This window comes from Hylobates moloch, unplaced genomic scaffold, assembly GCF_009828535.3.
Source record: "Hylobates moloch isolate HMO894 unplaced genomic scaffold, HMol_V3 SCAFFOLD_14, whole genome shotgun sequence".
NCBI classification, from domain to species: domain Eukaryota; kingdom Metazoa; phylum Chordata; class Mammalia; order Primates; family Hylobatidae; genus Hylobates; species Hylobates moloch.
In genome coordinates, this window is record NW_026652289.1 from 88,991,865 (window position 1) to 89,006,533 (window position 14,669).

At 42.7% G+C, this 14,669-nt stretch overlaps 1 protein-coding gene across 1 annotated transcript in view; it reads right to left on the minus strand.

Moving 5' to 3' along the window:
* HERC2 (HECT and RLD domain containing E3 ubiquitin protein ligase 2) overlaps window positions 1–14,669 on the minus strand; it is a 162,790-nt gene that overhangs the window by 45,687 nt on the left and 102,434 nt on the right. Inside the window, exons 58-61 of the mRNA XM_058427697.1 lie at window positions 14,232–14,403; window positions 13,157–13,340; window positions 12,434–12,574; window positions 7,556–7,747 (exon numbers count right to left, since the gene is read on the minus strand). Of these exons, the coding sequence (XP_058283680.1) occupies window positions 7,556–7,747; window positions 12,434–12,574; window positions 13,157–13,340; window positions 14,232–14,403 (689 nt within the window). The remainder of the gene's footprint in view (window positions 1–7,555; window positions 7,748–12,433; window positions 12,575–13,156; window positions 13,341–14,231; window positions 14,404–14,669) is intronic.

The window sequence follows — 14,669 nt, forward strand, 5'->3', positions numbered from 1 at the left end:
TGATGAGCATTTCTTCATGTGTCTTTTGGCTGCATAAATGTCTTCTTTTGAGAAGTGTCTGTTCATATTCTTCGCCCACTTGTTGATGGGGTTGTTTTTTTCTTATAAATTTGTTTGAGTTCTTTGTAGATTCTGGATATTAGCCCTTTGTCAGATGAGTAGGTTGCAAAAATTTTCTCCCATTCTGTAGGTTGCCTGTTCACTCTGATGGTAGTTTCTTTTGCTGTGCAGAAGCTCTTTAGTTTAATTAGATCTCATTTGTCAATTTTGGCTTTTGTTGCCATTGCTTTTGGTGTTTTAGACATGAAGTCCTTGCCCATGCCTACGTCCTTAATGGTATTGCCTAGTTCTTCTTCTAGGGTTTTTACGGTTTTAGGTCTAACATTTAAGTCTTTAATCCATCTTGAATTAATTTTTGTATAAGGTATAAGGAAGGGATCCAGTTTCAGCTTTCTACATATGGCTAGCCAGTTTTCCCAGCACCATTTGTTGAATAGGGAATCCTTTCCCCATTTCTTGTTTTTGTCAGGTTTGTCGAAGATCAGATAGTTGTAGATGTGTGGTATTATTTCTGAGGGCTCTGTTCTGTTCCATTGGTCTATATCTCTGTTTCGGTACCAGTACCATGCTGTTTTGGTTACTGCAGCCTTGTAATACAGTTTGAAGTCAGCTTTGTTCTTTTGGCTTAGGATTGACTTGGAGATGCGGGCTCTTTTTTGCTTCCAAATGAACTTTAATGTAGTTTTTTTCCAATTCTGTGAAGAAAGTCATTGGTAACTTGATGGGGATGGCATTGAATCTATAAATTGCCTTGGGCAGTATGGCCATTTTCACGATATTGGTTCTTCCAACCCATCAGCATGGAATGTTCTTCCATTTGTTTGTATCCTCTTTTATTTCGTTGAGCAGTGGTCTGTAGTTCTCCTTGAAGAGGTTCTTCACATCCCTTGTAAGTTGGATTCCTAGGTATTTTATTCTCTTTGAAGCAATTGTGAATGGGAGTTCACTCATGATTTGGCTCTGTTTGTCTGTTATTGGTGTATAAGAACGCTTGTGATTTTTGTACATTGATTTTGTATCTTGGGACTTTGCTGAAGTTGCTGATCAGCTTAAGGAGATTTTGGGCTAAGATGATGGGATTTTCTAGATATACAATCATGTCATCTGCAAACAGGGACAATTTGACTTCCTCTTTTCCTAATTGAATACTCTTTATTTCTTTCTCCTGCCTGATTGCCCTAGCCAGAACTTCCAACACTGTGTTGAATAGGAGTGGTAGGAGAGGGCATCCTTGTCTTGTGCCAGTTTTCAAAGGGAATGCTTCCAGTTTTTGCCCATTCAGTATGATATTGGCTGTGGGTTTGTCATAAATAGCTCTTATTATTTTGAGATACATTCCATCAATACTGAATTTGTTGAGAGTTTTTAGCACGAAGGGCTGTTGAATTTTGTCAAAGGCCTTTTCTGCATCTATTGAGATAATCATGTGGTTTTTGTCATTGGTTCTGTTTATATGCTGGATTACATTTATTGATTTGCATATGTTGAACCAGCCTTACATCCCAGGGATGAAGCCCACTTGATCATGGTGGATAAGCTTTTTGATGTGCTGCTGGATTCGGTTTGCCAGTATTTTATTGAGGATATTTGCTTCAATGTTCATCAGGGATATTGGTCTAAAATTCTCTTTTTTTGTTGTGTCTCTGCCAGACTTTGGTATCAGGATGATGCTGGCCTCATAAAATGAGTTAGGGAGGATTCCCTCTTATTGACTGGAATAGTTTCAGAAGGAATGGTACTAGCTCCTCCTTGTACTTCTGGTAGAATTCAGCTGTGATTCCATCTGGTCCTGGACGGTTTTTGGTTGGTAAGCTATTAATTTTTGCCTCAATTTCAGAGCCTGTTATTGGTCTATTCAGAGATTCAACTTCTTCCTGGTTTAGTTCTGGGAGGGTGTGTGTGTCCAGGAATTTATCCATTTCTTCTAGATTTTCTAGTTTATTTGTGTAGAGGTGTTTATAGTATTCTCTGATGGTAGTTCGTATTTCTGTGGAATCAGTGGTGATATCCCCTTTATCATTTTTTATTGCATCTATTTGATTCTTCTCTCTTTTCTTACTAGTCTTGCTAGCGGTCTATCAATTTTGTTGATCTTTTCAAAAATCCAGCTCCTGGATTCACTGATTTTTTGAAGGGTTTTTTGTGTCTCTATTTCCTTCAGTTCTGCTCTGATCTTAGTTATTTCTTGCCTTCTGCTAGCTTTTGAATGTGTTTGCTCTTGCTTCTCTAGTTCTTTTAATTGTGATGTTAGGGTGTCAATTTTAGATCTTTCCTGCTTTCTCTTGTGGGCATTTAGTGCTATAAATTTCCCTCTACACACTGCTTTGAATGTGTCCCAGAGATTCTGGTATGTTGTGTCTTTGTTCTCATTGGTTTCAAAGAACATCTTTATTTCTGCCTTCATTTCATTATGTACCCAGTAGTCATTCAGGAGCAGGTTGTTCAGTTTCCATGTAGTTGAGTGGTTTTGAGTGAATTTCTTAATCCTGAGTTCTAGTTTGATTGCACTATGGTCTGAGAGACAGTTTGTTATAATTTCTGTTCTTTCACATTTGCCAAGGAGTGCTTTACTTCCAACTATGTGGTCAATTTTCGAATAAGTGCAGTGTGGTGCTGAGAAGAATGTATATTCTGTTGATTTGGGGTGGGGAGTTCTGTAGATGTCTATTAGGTCTGCTTGGTGCAGAGCTGAGTTCAATTCCTGGATATCCTTGTTAACTTTCTGTCTCATTGATCTGTCTAATGTTGACAGTGGGGTGTTAAAGTCTCCCATTATTATTATCGCGTGGGAGTCTAAGTCTCTTTGTAGGTCTCTAAGGACTTGCTTTATGAATCTGTGTGCTCCTGTATTGGGTGCATATATATATTTAGGATAGTTAGCTCTTCTTGTTGAATTGATCCTTTACCATTATGGCCTTGTCTCTTTTGATCTTTGCTGGTTTAAAGTCTATTTTATCAGAGACTAGGATTGCAATTCCTGCCTTTTTTGTTTTCCATTTGCTTGGTAGATCTTCCTCCATCCCTTTATTTTGACCCTACGTGTGTTTCTGCACATGAGATGGGTTTCTTGAATACAGCACACTGATGGGTCTTGACTCTTTATCCAATTTGCCAGTCTGTGCCTTTTAATTGGAGCATTTAGTCCATTTACATTTAAGGTTAATATTGTTATGTGTGAATTTGATCCTGTCATTATGATGTTAGCTGGTTATTTTGCTCATTAGTTGATGCAGTTTCTTCCTAGCCTTGATGGTCTTTACAATCGGCATGTTTTTGCAATGGCTGGTACTGGTTGTTCCTTTCCATGTTTAGTGCTTCCTTCAGGAGCTCTTTTAGGGCAGGCCTGGTGGTGACAAAATCTCTCAGCATTTGCTTATCTGTGAAGTATTTTATTTCCCCTTCACTTATGAAGCTTAGTTTGGCTGGATATGAAATTCTGGGTTGAAAATTCTTTTCTTTAAGAATGTTGAATATCGGTCCCCACTCTCTTCTGGCTTGTAGAGTTTCTGCCGAGATATCAGCTGTTAGTCTGATGGGCTTCCCTCTGTGGGTAACCCGACCTTTCTCTCTGGCTGCCCTTGACATTTTTTCCTGCATTTCAACTTTGGTGAATCTGACAACTATGTGTCTTGGAGCTGCTCTTCTCGAGAAATATCTTTGTGGCATTCTCTGTATTTCCTGAAATTCAGTGTTGGCCTGCCTTGCTGGGTTGGGGAAGTTCTCCTGGATAATATCCTGCAGAGTGTTTTCCAACTTGGTTCCATTCTCCCCGTCACTTTCAGGTACACCAGTTAGATGTAGATTTGGTCTTTTCACATAGTCCCATATTTCTTGGAGGCTTTGTTTTACTCTTTTTTCTCTAAACTTCTCTTCTCGCTTCGTTTCATTCATTTGATCTTCAATCACTGATACCCTTTCTTCCAGGTGATTGAATCGGCTAATGAAGTTTGTGCATTTGTCACGTAGTTCTCATGCCATAGTTTTCAGCTCTATCAGGTCCTTTAAGGACTTCTCTGCATTGGTTATTCTAGTTAGCCATTAGTGTCATCTTTTTTCAAGGTTTTAAACTTCTTTGTCATGGGTTCAAATTTCCTCCTTTAGCTCAAAGAAGTTTGATCGTCTGAAGCCTTCCTCTTTCAGCTCATCAAAGTCATTCTCCATCCAGTTTTGTTCCATTGCTAGTGAGGAGCTGCGTTTGGAGGAGGAGAGGCACTCTGATTTTTAGGATTTTCAGTTTTTCTGCTCTGTTTTTTCCCCATCTTTGTGGTTTTATCTACCTTTGGTCTTTGATGATGGTGACGTACAGATGGGGTTTTGGTGTGGATGTCCTTTCTGTTTGTTAGTTTTCCTTCTAACAGTCAGGATCCTCAGCTGCAGGTCTGTTGGAGTTTGCTGGAGGTCCACTCCAGACTCTGTTTGCCTGGGTATCAGTAGTGGAGGCTGCAGAACAGCAAATGTTGCTGTCTGATCATTCCTCTGGAAGTTTGGTCTCAGAGGGGTACCCAGCCATGCGAGGTGTCAGTCAGCCCCTACAGGGGAGTGCCTCCCAGTTAGGCTACTCGGGGGTCTGGGACCCACTTGAGGAGGCAGTCTGTCCATTCTCAGATCTCAAACTCCGTGCTGGGAGAACCACTACTCTCTTCAAAGCTGTCAGACAGGGACATTTAAGTCTGCAGAGGTTTCTGCTGCCTTTTGTTCAGCTATGCCCTGCCCCCAGAGGTGGAGTCTATAGAGGCTGGCAGGCCTCCTTGAGCTGTGGTGGGCTCCACCCAGTTCAAGCTTCTGGGCCACTTTGTTTACCTACTCAAGCCTCAGCAATGGTGGGCGCCCCTCCCCCAGCCCTGCTGCTGTCTTGCAGTTCCATCTCAGACTGCTGTGCTAGCAATGAGCAAGGCTCCATGGGCATGGGACCCTCGGAGCCAAACACGGGATATAATCTCCTGGTGTGACTTTGGCTAAGACCGTTGGAAAAGCACAGTATTAGGGTGGGAGTGTCCCCATTTTCCAGGTGCCTTCCATCACAGCTTTGCTTGGCTAGGAAAGGGAATTCCCTGACCCCTTGCGCTTCCCAGGTGAGGCAATGCCTCGTCCTGCTTTGGCTCATGCTCGGTGCACTGCACCCACTGTCCTGCACCCACTGTCTGACAAGCCCCAGTGAGATGAACCCAGTACCTCAGTTGGAAATGCAGAAATCACCCCATCTTCTGCATCACTCACACTGGGAGCTGTAGACTGGAGCTGCTCCTATTCGGCCATCTTGGAACCGCCCCCCGCTCAGCATTATTTTAAATCAAAGTTCTCATTCATATCCTTGCCTCTCACAAATGCAACAAACTTATGAAAAATAATAACAGTGCTTATGGTAATTCACCTCGATTTCATCTCTTAGAATTATGCCAAGTAACTTGTCTCAAAAAACGAAACCTACAGTTTTTTAGTTCTTCATGAATAGCAGATGAAGAAATAACAAGCCCCTACAATATCCAGCAAACCTTTGCTGTGCTTTCAAGACTGCTCAACTCTACTTAAGTACTTTATCGTTTTGGTGATCATGTAAGTTACTAAAATTTCTGACTATCAGAGCTTTAACGTTTCCGAATTGCAGATAAAGGACTATGAACTTGCGTTTAATGATTTTTTTAAAAAATATAATTCTACTTAAAAACCTTAGAAGTTCCTTTAAAAAGCATATTCTTCTAACTAAAGCCAAAAATCATAATAGGCACAGAAACTGCCTAAACTAAGTGACAGAGTAAGACTTTCCTCCACACAAAGTAGCCACCCAGAGAAACGCATGAAGTGTCTGCAGCCAGGAAGGACATCTCAGGCTCCCTGGCAGGGCAGAGCATGGCTGCTGATAAAGAAGAGCTCTTAAGGAAGCCCATGGCCTTTAGGACTGACCAGTCCTATTTCTAAGACATACTAATAAGACACTCACTTTATACTGCAGACCTACAGACCAATTCAACAGCTACTAGCCACATGTGCCTCAAGTGGAGTGTTTTAAAACCTTCACTTCCTCAGGTGCACTAGCCATATTCCAGTGCTCAGTGGCCATATGTGGCTGGTGCCAATGGTCCCAGATGGCTCTGGTCCAGAACATTCCCACAATGACAAAGTCCTATGGACCCAGTGCTACCAAATATTTAAAGGCATTTTAAAGCTATAATAGTTAAAATACCATAGTATCAGAGACTAAGAAGTTCTGTAAATAGACCCAAATGCATACAGGAATTTACAATATGATAAAGCTTGTTTTTAAATCACCAGGGAAAAGATGAACTATTCAATAAATGATGTTAGGCCAACCAGTTTACCATCTAGGAAAAAAAGTAAAGTTGAATCCCTGATCCCTACTTTACTCTTACATCAAGATAAATCCCAGGTGGCTAAAAAATGTAAGCAATACATGAAATCATAAAAAATTAGAAGAAGGCCAGGTGTGGTGGCTCATGCCTGTAATCCCAAGCACTTTGGGAGGCCGGGGTGGGTGGATCACTTGAGGTCAGCAGTTCGAGACCAGCCGGGCCAACATGGTGAAACCCTGTCTCAACTAAAAATACAAAAATTAGCCAGGCATCGTGGCACACGCCTGTAACCCCAGCTACTAAGGAAGCTGAGGTACAAGAATCACTTGATCCCGGGAGGTAGAGGTGATCCTGGGAGGCTGAGATCGCACCACTGCACTCCAGCCCAGGTGAAGGAGACTGTCTCAAAAACCTTAGAAGAAAATTTGGAAGAATTTATTAAAAACAATGTCACATAAGCAAGCATTTTTTTTTTTTCAGCATAATACAAAACTCAGAAGGCATAAATGAAAAAAACTGACAGATTTGACCATATAATAATTAAAAATTTCTACATGGCAAAAAATATCAAACTAATATCAAAAGATAAACTGGGGTGGAAACTGTAAGACATATGACAGAAAAGGGACTTAAAGAACTCTGACAAATCATTTTAAAAAGATGCACAAATCAGTTATAAAACACGTAAAGGGGCCAGGCACGGTGGCTCACTCCTGTAATCCCAGCACTTTGGGAGGCTGAGGCAGGTGGATCATGAGGTCAGGAGATCAAGACCATCCTGGCTAACATGGTGAAACCCCCGACTCTACTAAAAATACAAAAAAAAATTAGCCAGGCGTGGTGGTGGGCGCCTGTAGTCCCAGCTACTCGGGAGGCTGAGTCAGGAGAATGGTGTGAACCCAGGAGGCAGAGCTTGCAGTGAGCTGAGATGGCACCACTGCACTCTAGCCTGGGCGACAGAGCAAGACTCTGTCTCAAAAAAAACAAAAAACAAAAAACAGGTAAGGGATGTCACTGGGGTAAGTGCTAAAACATTTTATTCTAAAGGAGTGCTCCTAACCTGCTGTCTACTAGGATAAAACCCAGCACAAGATCACCGGTGATCCATAGCAGCTCTCCCTTGGAGAGGAGGGTGGCCCAACGTGGAGGAGGTGGAGTCAGATGGCCCTGCCCTCCCTGAAACTCACCTGTGGGTAGGCGGTCCCCATGCCGGAAAGCACTGCGGAGAGCACATCCCTGCCCCTGTCCCCGGCCCGGCTGCACACCGACAGCTTGAGCAGGTCTACTACCACACGGGTGTCATCCGCGATCAGCAGACTGGTGAACTCATCCAAGGCCTGAGGCTCCGGACCTGCTGCTTTATTTTGGCTTTCAACATCCTAAGTCAAAGGACATCCAACAATTAACATGAGGAATAATATGCTAAGAGATAAACAGTCACTAGTTTACCCAACAAACTCAGAGAACACATGAATGCCAACAAGTAAGAAACCTGAAGGTGTTTAAGACCTTAAGAAACAGATGAAGAAATGACGGCCCCTAAAATCTCCACCAAGCCATGTGCTATGTTTTCAAGACCAATTAACTGCTGTATTACCAACGGTATTTATCAAAAAGGGATGACTTAAGCTATAAAGAAATGACAATTTATTACTGGGACCAAGTTTGGATCATAGGCAGATACTACAGGGGGAGTTTTGGAATGAAGCTGCGTCCTGTATAATCTACCCATAAGATATGCTTGGGAATCGTTTATAAACTAAATTTGTATTCTATAATTGTATATATTCTGTCTAGGTCCTCTCCATAATTCTTTCCTGGAATCTTATTTCAAGTGACTTACTGGCATGTAACACGCTATCCATAGTCTCTCTCACTCGAGTTCACTGAAAACATCATACATAAAAGTCTTCTCATTACCACTCGTATACCTCCCATTCCTGCCGTGTCAGCCTAAACATACCGCATCTTGATCCTTCACCTCCTCTCCTTGTTTGCTATGAGCCAATTCCCAGCATCACTGCACCCCCAGCTCCCACGGCTTGGAGGTGCCTTGCCCAGGATGGCCGACCCCACCCGGCTTGTCGGCACACAGGAGCCTCCTGGAGGGCAGCACTGGGGCTGAGCTTGTGGAAAGGGGAAAGGCCGTTGTCAGAGCCAGGGACTCCCACCACTTCCAACCCAGCATGGGAACCACTGTGACCCTGTGCGGAGCAGGAGTATGTCAAGCTCTTCTCATCCCCCAGGCAGAGTCTGGCTCCCCAGAGGTAGAACGAGAGCCAGGGAAGTGCCACTTTTCTCTCCTGCTTTCTGGATCTCAGCAAATCCAGTGCAACTCTTTCCACAAACATAAACAAGCTGGGGGAAGGACAGCCCCACACGTTCCCCTTAAGGGGAACATGAACCAACCGGTGGGCCCTGGAAACCACACCACTCTGATTTAGGAACAAAGTTCTTCTCCCTTTAGGGAAACAGACCTTGCTACTGCCTCTGCATAGAGACCCAAGGAGTAAGTGAAATTCATTACAAATGATGACATTCCAGAACATAACTCACTGAAGACAGCAAAAGCATTCAGTGAAACATATCAACAAGAATCTCTTTAGTCTTGAGATTGAAATGCACCTACCTTTTTTTTTACGAGGGTGTCTTAAAACATGCACACACACACAGAAAATATGTCTAGAAGAACTGCTGAGGAAGAAAATCACTAGCGGCATATCCTTAAATATGAATTATAGCTTAATACTAACATTAAAATTGCTTTGCCTTAAAGTCATGAGTCAAGCCAAAACTGAATAGAAATACAGGGTTACAACCTGGATAATGCCTATGTCTCATAAATAAATTGGGGGGAAATAAATCATATTATCCTTTTACCTAAAACAAAAATGTTGCCTTCCTCAGAATAAGATCTGCATTAAACCCTCAAACCAGGAGACTGCCAAAAATGAGAAGTTGATTCCAGGCACCTAATTCATAAATAGAGGCTTATTACCATGAATGGTTATAAATAATTTCCGTAGAACATATTTTCTGCCAGCAGTAACAGCATAATAAATCAAGGGTTCCAAATGTAATTAAAAATAAAGTGTTTGGCCGGGTGCGGTGGCTCACACCTGTAATCCCAGCACTTTGGGAGGCCAAGGCGGGTGGATCACAAGGTCAGGAGATTGAGACCTTCCTGGCTAACACAGTGAAACCCTGTCTCTACTAAAAATACAAAACTTAGCTGGGAGTGGTGGCGGGCGCCTGTAGTCCCAGCTACTCGGGAGGCTGAGGCAGGAGAATGGCGTGAACCCGGGAGGCGGAGCTTGCAGTGAGCCGAGATTGGGCCACTGCACTCCAGCCTGGGTGACAGAGCGAGACTCCGTCTCAAAAAAAAAAAAAAAAAGTGTTTGTCCCCAAGGTGGGAAGGCTGGCAAGGGAGTACACATGAGCAGGGGCTGGCCTGGTGTGGGGAGCACCTCGGCGGGCTGGGGAAGGCATCCACACATGGGGGGTTGGAGAGACACAGCCAGGCCAAGTGAGGAAGGTGCCACACTCTGGGTCAACATGGAGGTGGGGGGAGGGCCAGAGGTCACATAGGGTGACCATGGAGGTCCATGGAGGCAGACTGGTTCTGAGTGCCAGAGGCTGTACAGAGGAAGAAGGGTGCCCACCACGGAGTGGGGACAGCCAAGATTGGAGGTTGGTTATCTAAGGGGACTGAACTGTAAGTAAACAGCCTGCTGATGACACAAGCCAGGTTTCCCACTTTCAGAGAAGAAAATTATAAACACAAAAAGGGTGAAAACTAGAATGAATCCCAGTTGGATTACAATCAATTATATTGGTGTGAACCGGTGGTTTTCCATATACGTAAATATATAACAACATAAATACTGATGTAGGCCAAACATGGTGGCTCATGCCTGTAATTCCAGCACTTTGAGATGATGAGGCAGGCAGATCACTTGAGCCCAGGAGTTCAAGACCAGCCTGGGCAACATGGCAAAATCCTATCTCCAAAAAGAAAAAAAAATACAAAAATTAGCCAGGTATGGTGGTGCATACTTGTAGCTCCAGCTACTTGGGAGGCTGAGGATGGCTTGAGACCAGGAGGTTGAGGCTGCAGTGAGCCAAGATCGTGCCACTGTACTCCAGCCTGGACAACAGAACAAGACCCTGTCTAAAGATAAACAAACAAACAAACAAAAAACAAAAACTGATGTATGTACCTATTATGTTACACACACACATATTCATTCTCTAGCTCTGTCACCCAAACAGCAACAAGCACACAAACGGCCCAGATCTTTACCTCTAAATGCCCTTCTCCACCAGAAAGAACTAGGACTTCTCAGAAAAACAACTGATTCCTATGTTGGAGCATAAGACATCTTGTTGAGCCTGGAATTTTATGTTGTGCCAAAAAGCAAGGAAATACTCAAAGAATGATGGGAATATGCCAGAAGAACAGATAAAATTCTACCAACCATTTAAAGAAGAATTAACCCGAATCCTTCACCAACTCTTCTAAAAAACAGAAGGGAAAGACACACCCTCCAACTCAATCTAGGAAGCCAGTATTGCTATAATATCTAAACCAAAGACATCACAAGAAAACTACAGAGCCATATCCCTTATGAATATAGATGCAAAAATCTTCAACAAAATAGCAGCAAACCAAATCTAGCAACATATAAAAGCATTATACACCAAAAACATTTGGAAAGAGGGAGAGTAGGAATAAGCCCTGTGGTACTGGACTGGAATTAAAAGTACTGATTTGGGCTGTTAATGGTTTTTATTATATAAATGCAGAAGGATAAATAAATGCTCATGTGTACAGGTCTATTTGCTGAGAGGGCCTAACCAAAGACACTCAGTAACAATTAGTTTAGCAAGCACCCAGATCTTGGTTTCCAAATCCTATAAGCCACTAGCAGAAACCATGGCTTCTTGGAGAAATGGCTGATTCCAGGCAGGGGCAGGGTAGGTGAAAGATAAGTCTAGAGCACAGTTGTGCCAGAAATGAAGGAAAAGCCCTAAGAATTACGGGGACACATCAGACAATGGAACCAGTCCACCGGAGTGCCAATGACCAGTCCACGGGAGTCCCAATGACCGAGTCCCAGTGACCAGTCCACGGGAGTCCCAATGACCAAGTCCCAATGACCAGTCCACGGGAGTCCCAATGACCGAGTCCCAATGACCAGTCCACAGGAGTCCCAATGACCAAGTCCAGGACACTTTGAGTGTCAAATAATGATGGTAACAAATGTCACTATTTGACTAAAACAGGAACTCCTGAATCTATACAATATAAGTAGATAGGTAGGTAGGTAGGTAGAAGACAGACAGATGAGAAGGGAAAGCTCTCTCTTGCAAAAGAAGGGCAACAATTACATTCCAGAAGTAACAATAAATGTGAAAAATGAAAATGTGACAACCACCACAGTAATAACGGATTCAGCTAGAATCTTTAAGATGCTAAAAACTGGGAGGTAAAAGTATGATGAGGAACAAGACATTGATATGATCTCAAAAGTATCTCCCCATGAGTACTTAACACACTTACTGACTTCCAGTGGAGAAACTTGGCAGAGACCTTTAACCAAGTGACAAGCTGTATCACCAATGATGCAGCAAATCAACAATGCATGAGTCCCAATGGAGGCAATGAAAAGAATTCTGCACCATTCCTGTGGTGTCTGTCAAAGTGAAGAACTGAAGGACTATTCCACACTGAAGACTAAAGAGGCAGTGTGCAATCCTAGGTTGAGTGCTAGACCTATAAGGATACTATTGGGATGATGAGCAAAATCTGAATATGTCTGTGGGTTTGAAAGTAACGCTGGATCAAGCTGCAGTCCTGATAAGGAATACACGCGGAAGCAGTAAGCAGTGACAGGGACTGTGTCCCGCGACATTCCCACAAATGCTTCGAAGATGCTAACAAGTGGACAGCCCAGGTGAATGGGATGGGAATAGACTGTGTTCAACTCCTAAGTTCTATTTCTACTTCTGTGTACATTTAAGATTATTTCACAATACAAAGTTAAAGAAGAACGCCTCTTCACCTCTTTGGTTTTGGTCATGGTTTCTGCAATGATGCTTGCGGCTCCCAGGTCATCCGTCACTGGGATAAACGGCCGAGCGGAGGCTGAGGGGGCCGATGGAGTCACGGCAGAGGGGGTTACCGCATCCTCAGAGGAAACAATCTAGTCGAACAGTGCATAGTAGGGGAAGTTTAAGTGGAAAAACTCAACAACATTACACATTTCCTACTCAAGTCCCAAATGCTTTATCTAAAACTACTTGGGCTGTTTAGAATGTTCCAGATTTTACAGAGTTAACATCGTGCCTACCCGACATAGCCACTACCACCCCCAGTTGGGCCTAGGACAGTTGTGCAAAGTCAAGTACATTCATATTTTCAAGAAAAACTATTAATATTCACAGCAGGTCACATGAACCAGACTAAAATGAGTTCACATATCTTCAAGTTGGTTATTTCCTCCAAAATAAGTTACTAAAATTCTTGACTATCAGAACTTCAAGGTTTCAGAATTGCAGATAAAGGACTGTGAACTTGCATTTAATGGTTTTTTTTAAAAAAGAAAGCCAATTCCACTTAAGCACTTTAAAAGCTCCTTTAAAGAGAATATTCTTCTAAGTAAAGCCAAAAATCAAAGCGGGAGGCACAGAAACAGCCTAAACTAAATGACAGAATGAGACTTTCCTAGACACAAAGTAGCCACCTTTTCCTTTCTGATTAACATTGCTTTACGATTCGCTTTTACCTCTCTCTTTTCTTGCCATGGGTTTGGACTCAGTCTGTCTTCAATATCAGTAGCCAGCATGCATTCTTCTCCATTCATGGGACTAGCCATCGCAGATGCGTCAGAAGGGGCCGCCGAGGAGAATGAGGGGCACTCCACCGGGCTCATCATGGCGGCCGGCATCAGGGCCCCGACTATGGCATCTCTGTCAGGACACAAAGCCAGGCCTGTGGTGAGCTGCCGCTTCTCCACTGCACCACAGGAAGTGGCGAGGCAGGACTAGCACACACTGAGGCATTTCCTCATTTTTACTGAATACATGTAAAAGAGTTTTGGGAAAATATCAAACATTATTACCATGTATCCTTTGGCTAATAGCTAAAATGTTTACTCTGGATCCTATTTATTTGAAAAACCAGAGTAATGGCAGGTGAAAAACTGCCAAACATAAAAACCAGACCAGAATGAGACTCTGGCTCCCCCTGAGAAATCCTCTTGGGCTGCTGTGAGAGCCTGAGGGCTGGATAATTGACCAGCAGGCAATTTTGTGTTTACTGAAAGCCACATACTGAGCAGCAAGGACTCAATGGCCTCTACTGAATGACTGTTTTTGTTCTGAAACTAATTTTCCCATGTAAGAACACCCGTCAGGTCCACATGTGTGATACATTAGTAGATGGGCAACTTATCTAGGCTGTGGGAAAGCAGCAGAAAAATACTGCAAAATGCCGCATTGGCAAAACTCAGCCTTCTCAAGTGAGCGAGGGGGACGCTAAGTCGTCTTAGACATCACTATAAATTAGTATCACCTAATTCTTCTTTTCTTCCCCCGAATATTAATGGTTCGAGTCTACTGGTCAAAAAGAATAGTGAAAATGTTCAAGTTAGTTTTCTAATTCATATTTCAATGCCCATTAAGACACACACAAAGATATCACCAATCACCATCAAAGAACATGTGACTTAAAACACACAGCATTTAAAGACAATAATACAACATTCTTGGAGACATCTGATCAATGAAAACAAAAAAGAAATCACAAAAAGCCGAAGCTCACATAATTGCAGAATTTCAAAAATTAGCACAGAAGCCTACCTGGCATACATGATTTGCAGTGCTGTAAGAATATGCGATAAGGCCTGCTGTTTGGCCAGATTTCCATCCAATGACAAGAGAATCTTGGCAAGAGAAGGGCGATTTGGCTTAGAATTACTCGCACCACTTATTTTATTACTGGCAGCAGAAGAATCGGCATCTGAAGGCACGCCTATAAGAGGAAAATAAAATTTGCATTTTGTTTTTAAAATCACAGTTTGCTCTATTTTTATAAAATCTGACCTTACAGGTTAGTTCCAAAACACACTGCAATCTGCATTTTGCTATTTCACAGAGCACCTATCAGGCTCATTAACAGGCCTTCAGAATAAGAAAACCACTTATCCATACTTCAATACAGAAGCTATTTTCAGCAAAGTTCCACTGTAACTGGAAAAAGATGTAGGTGCTTTTATAAAATGCACTTACAACAGTTTG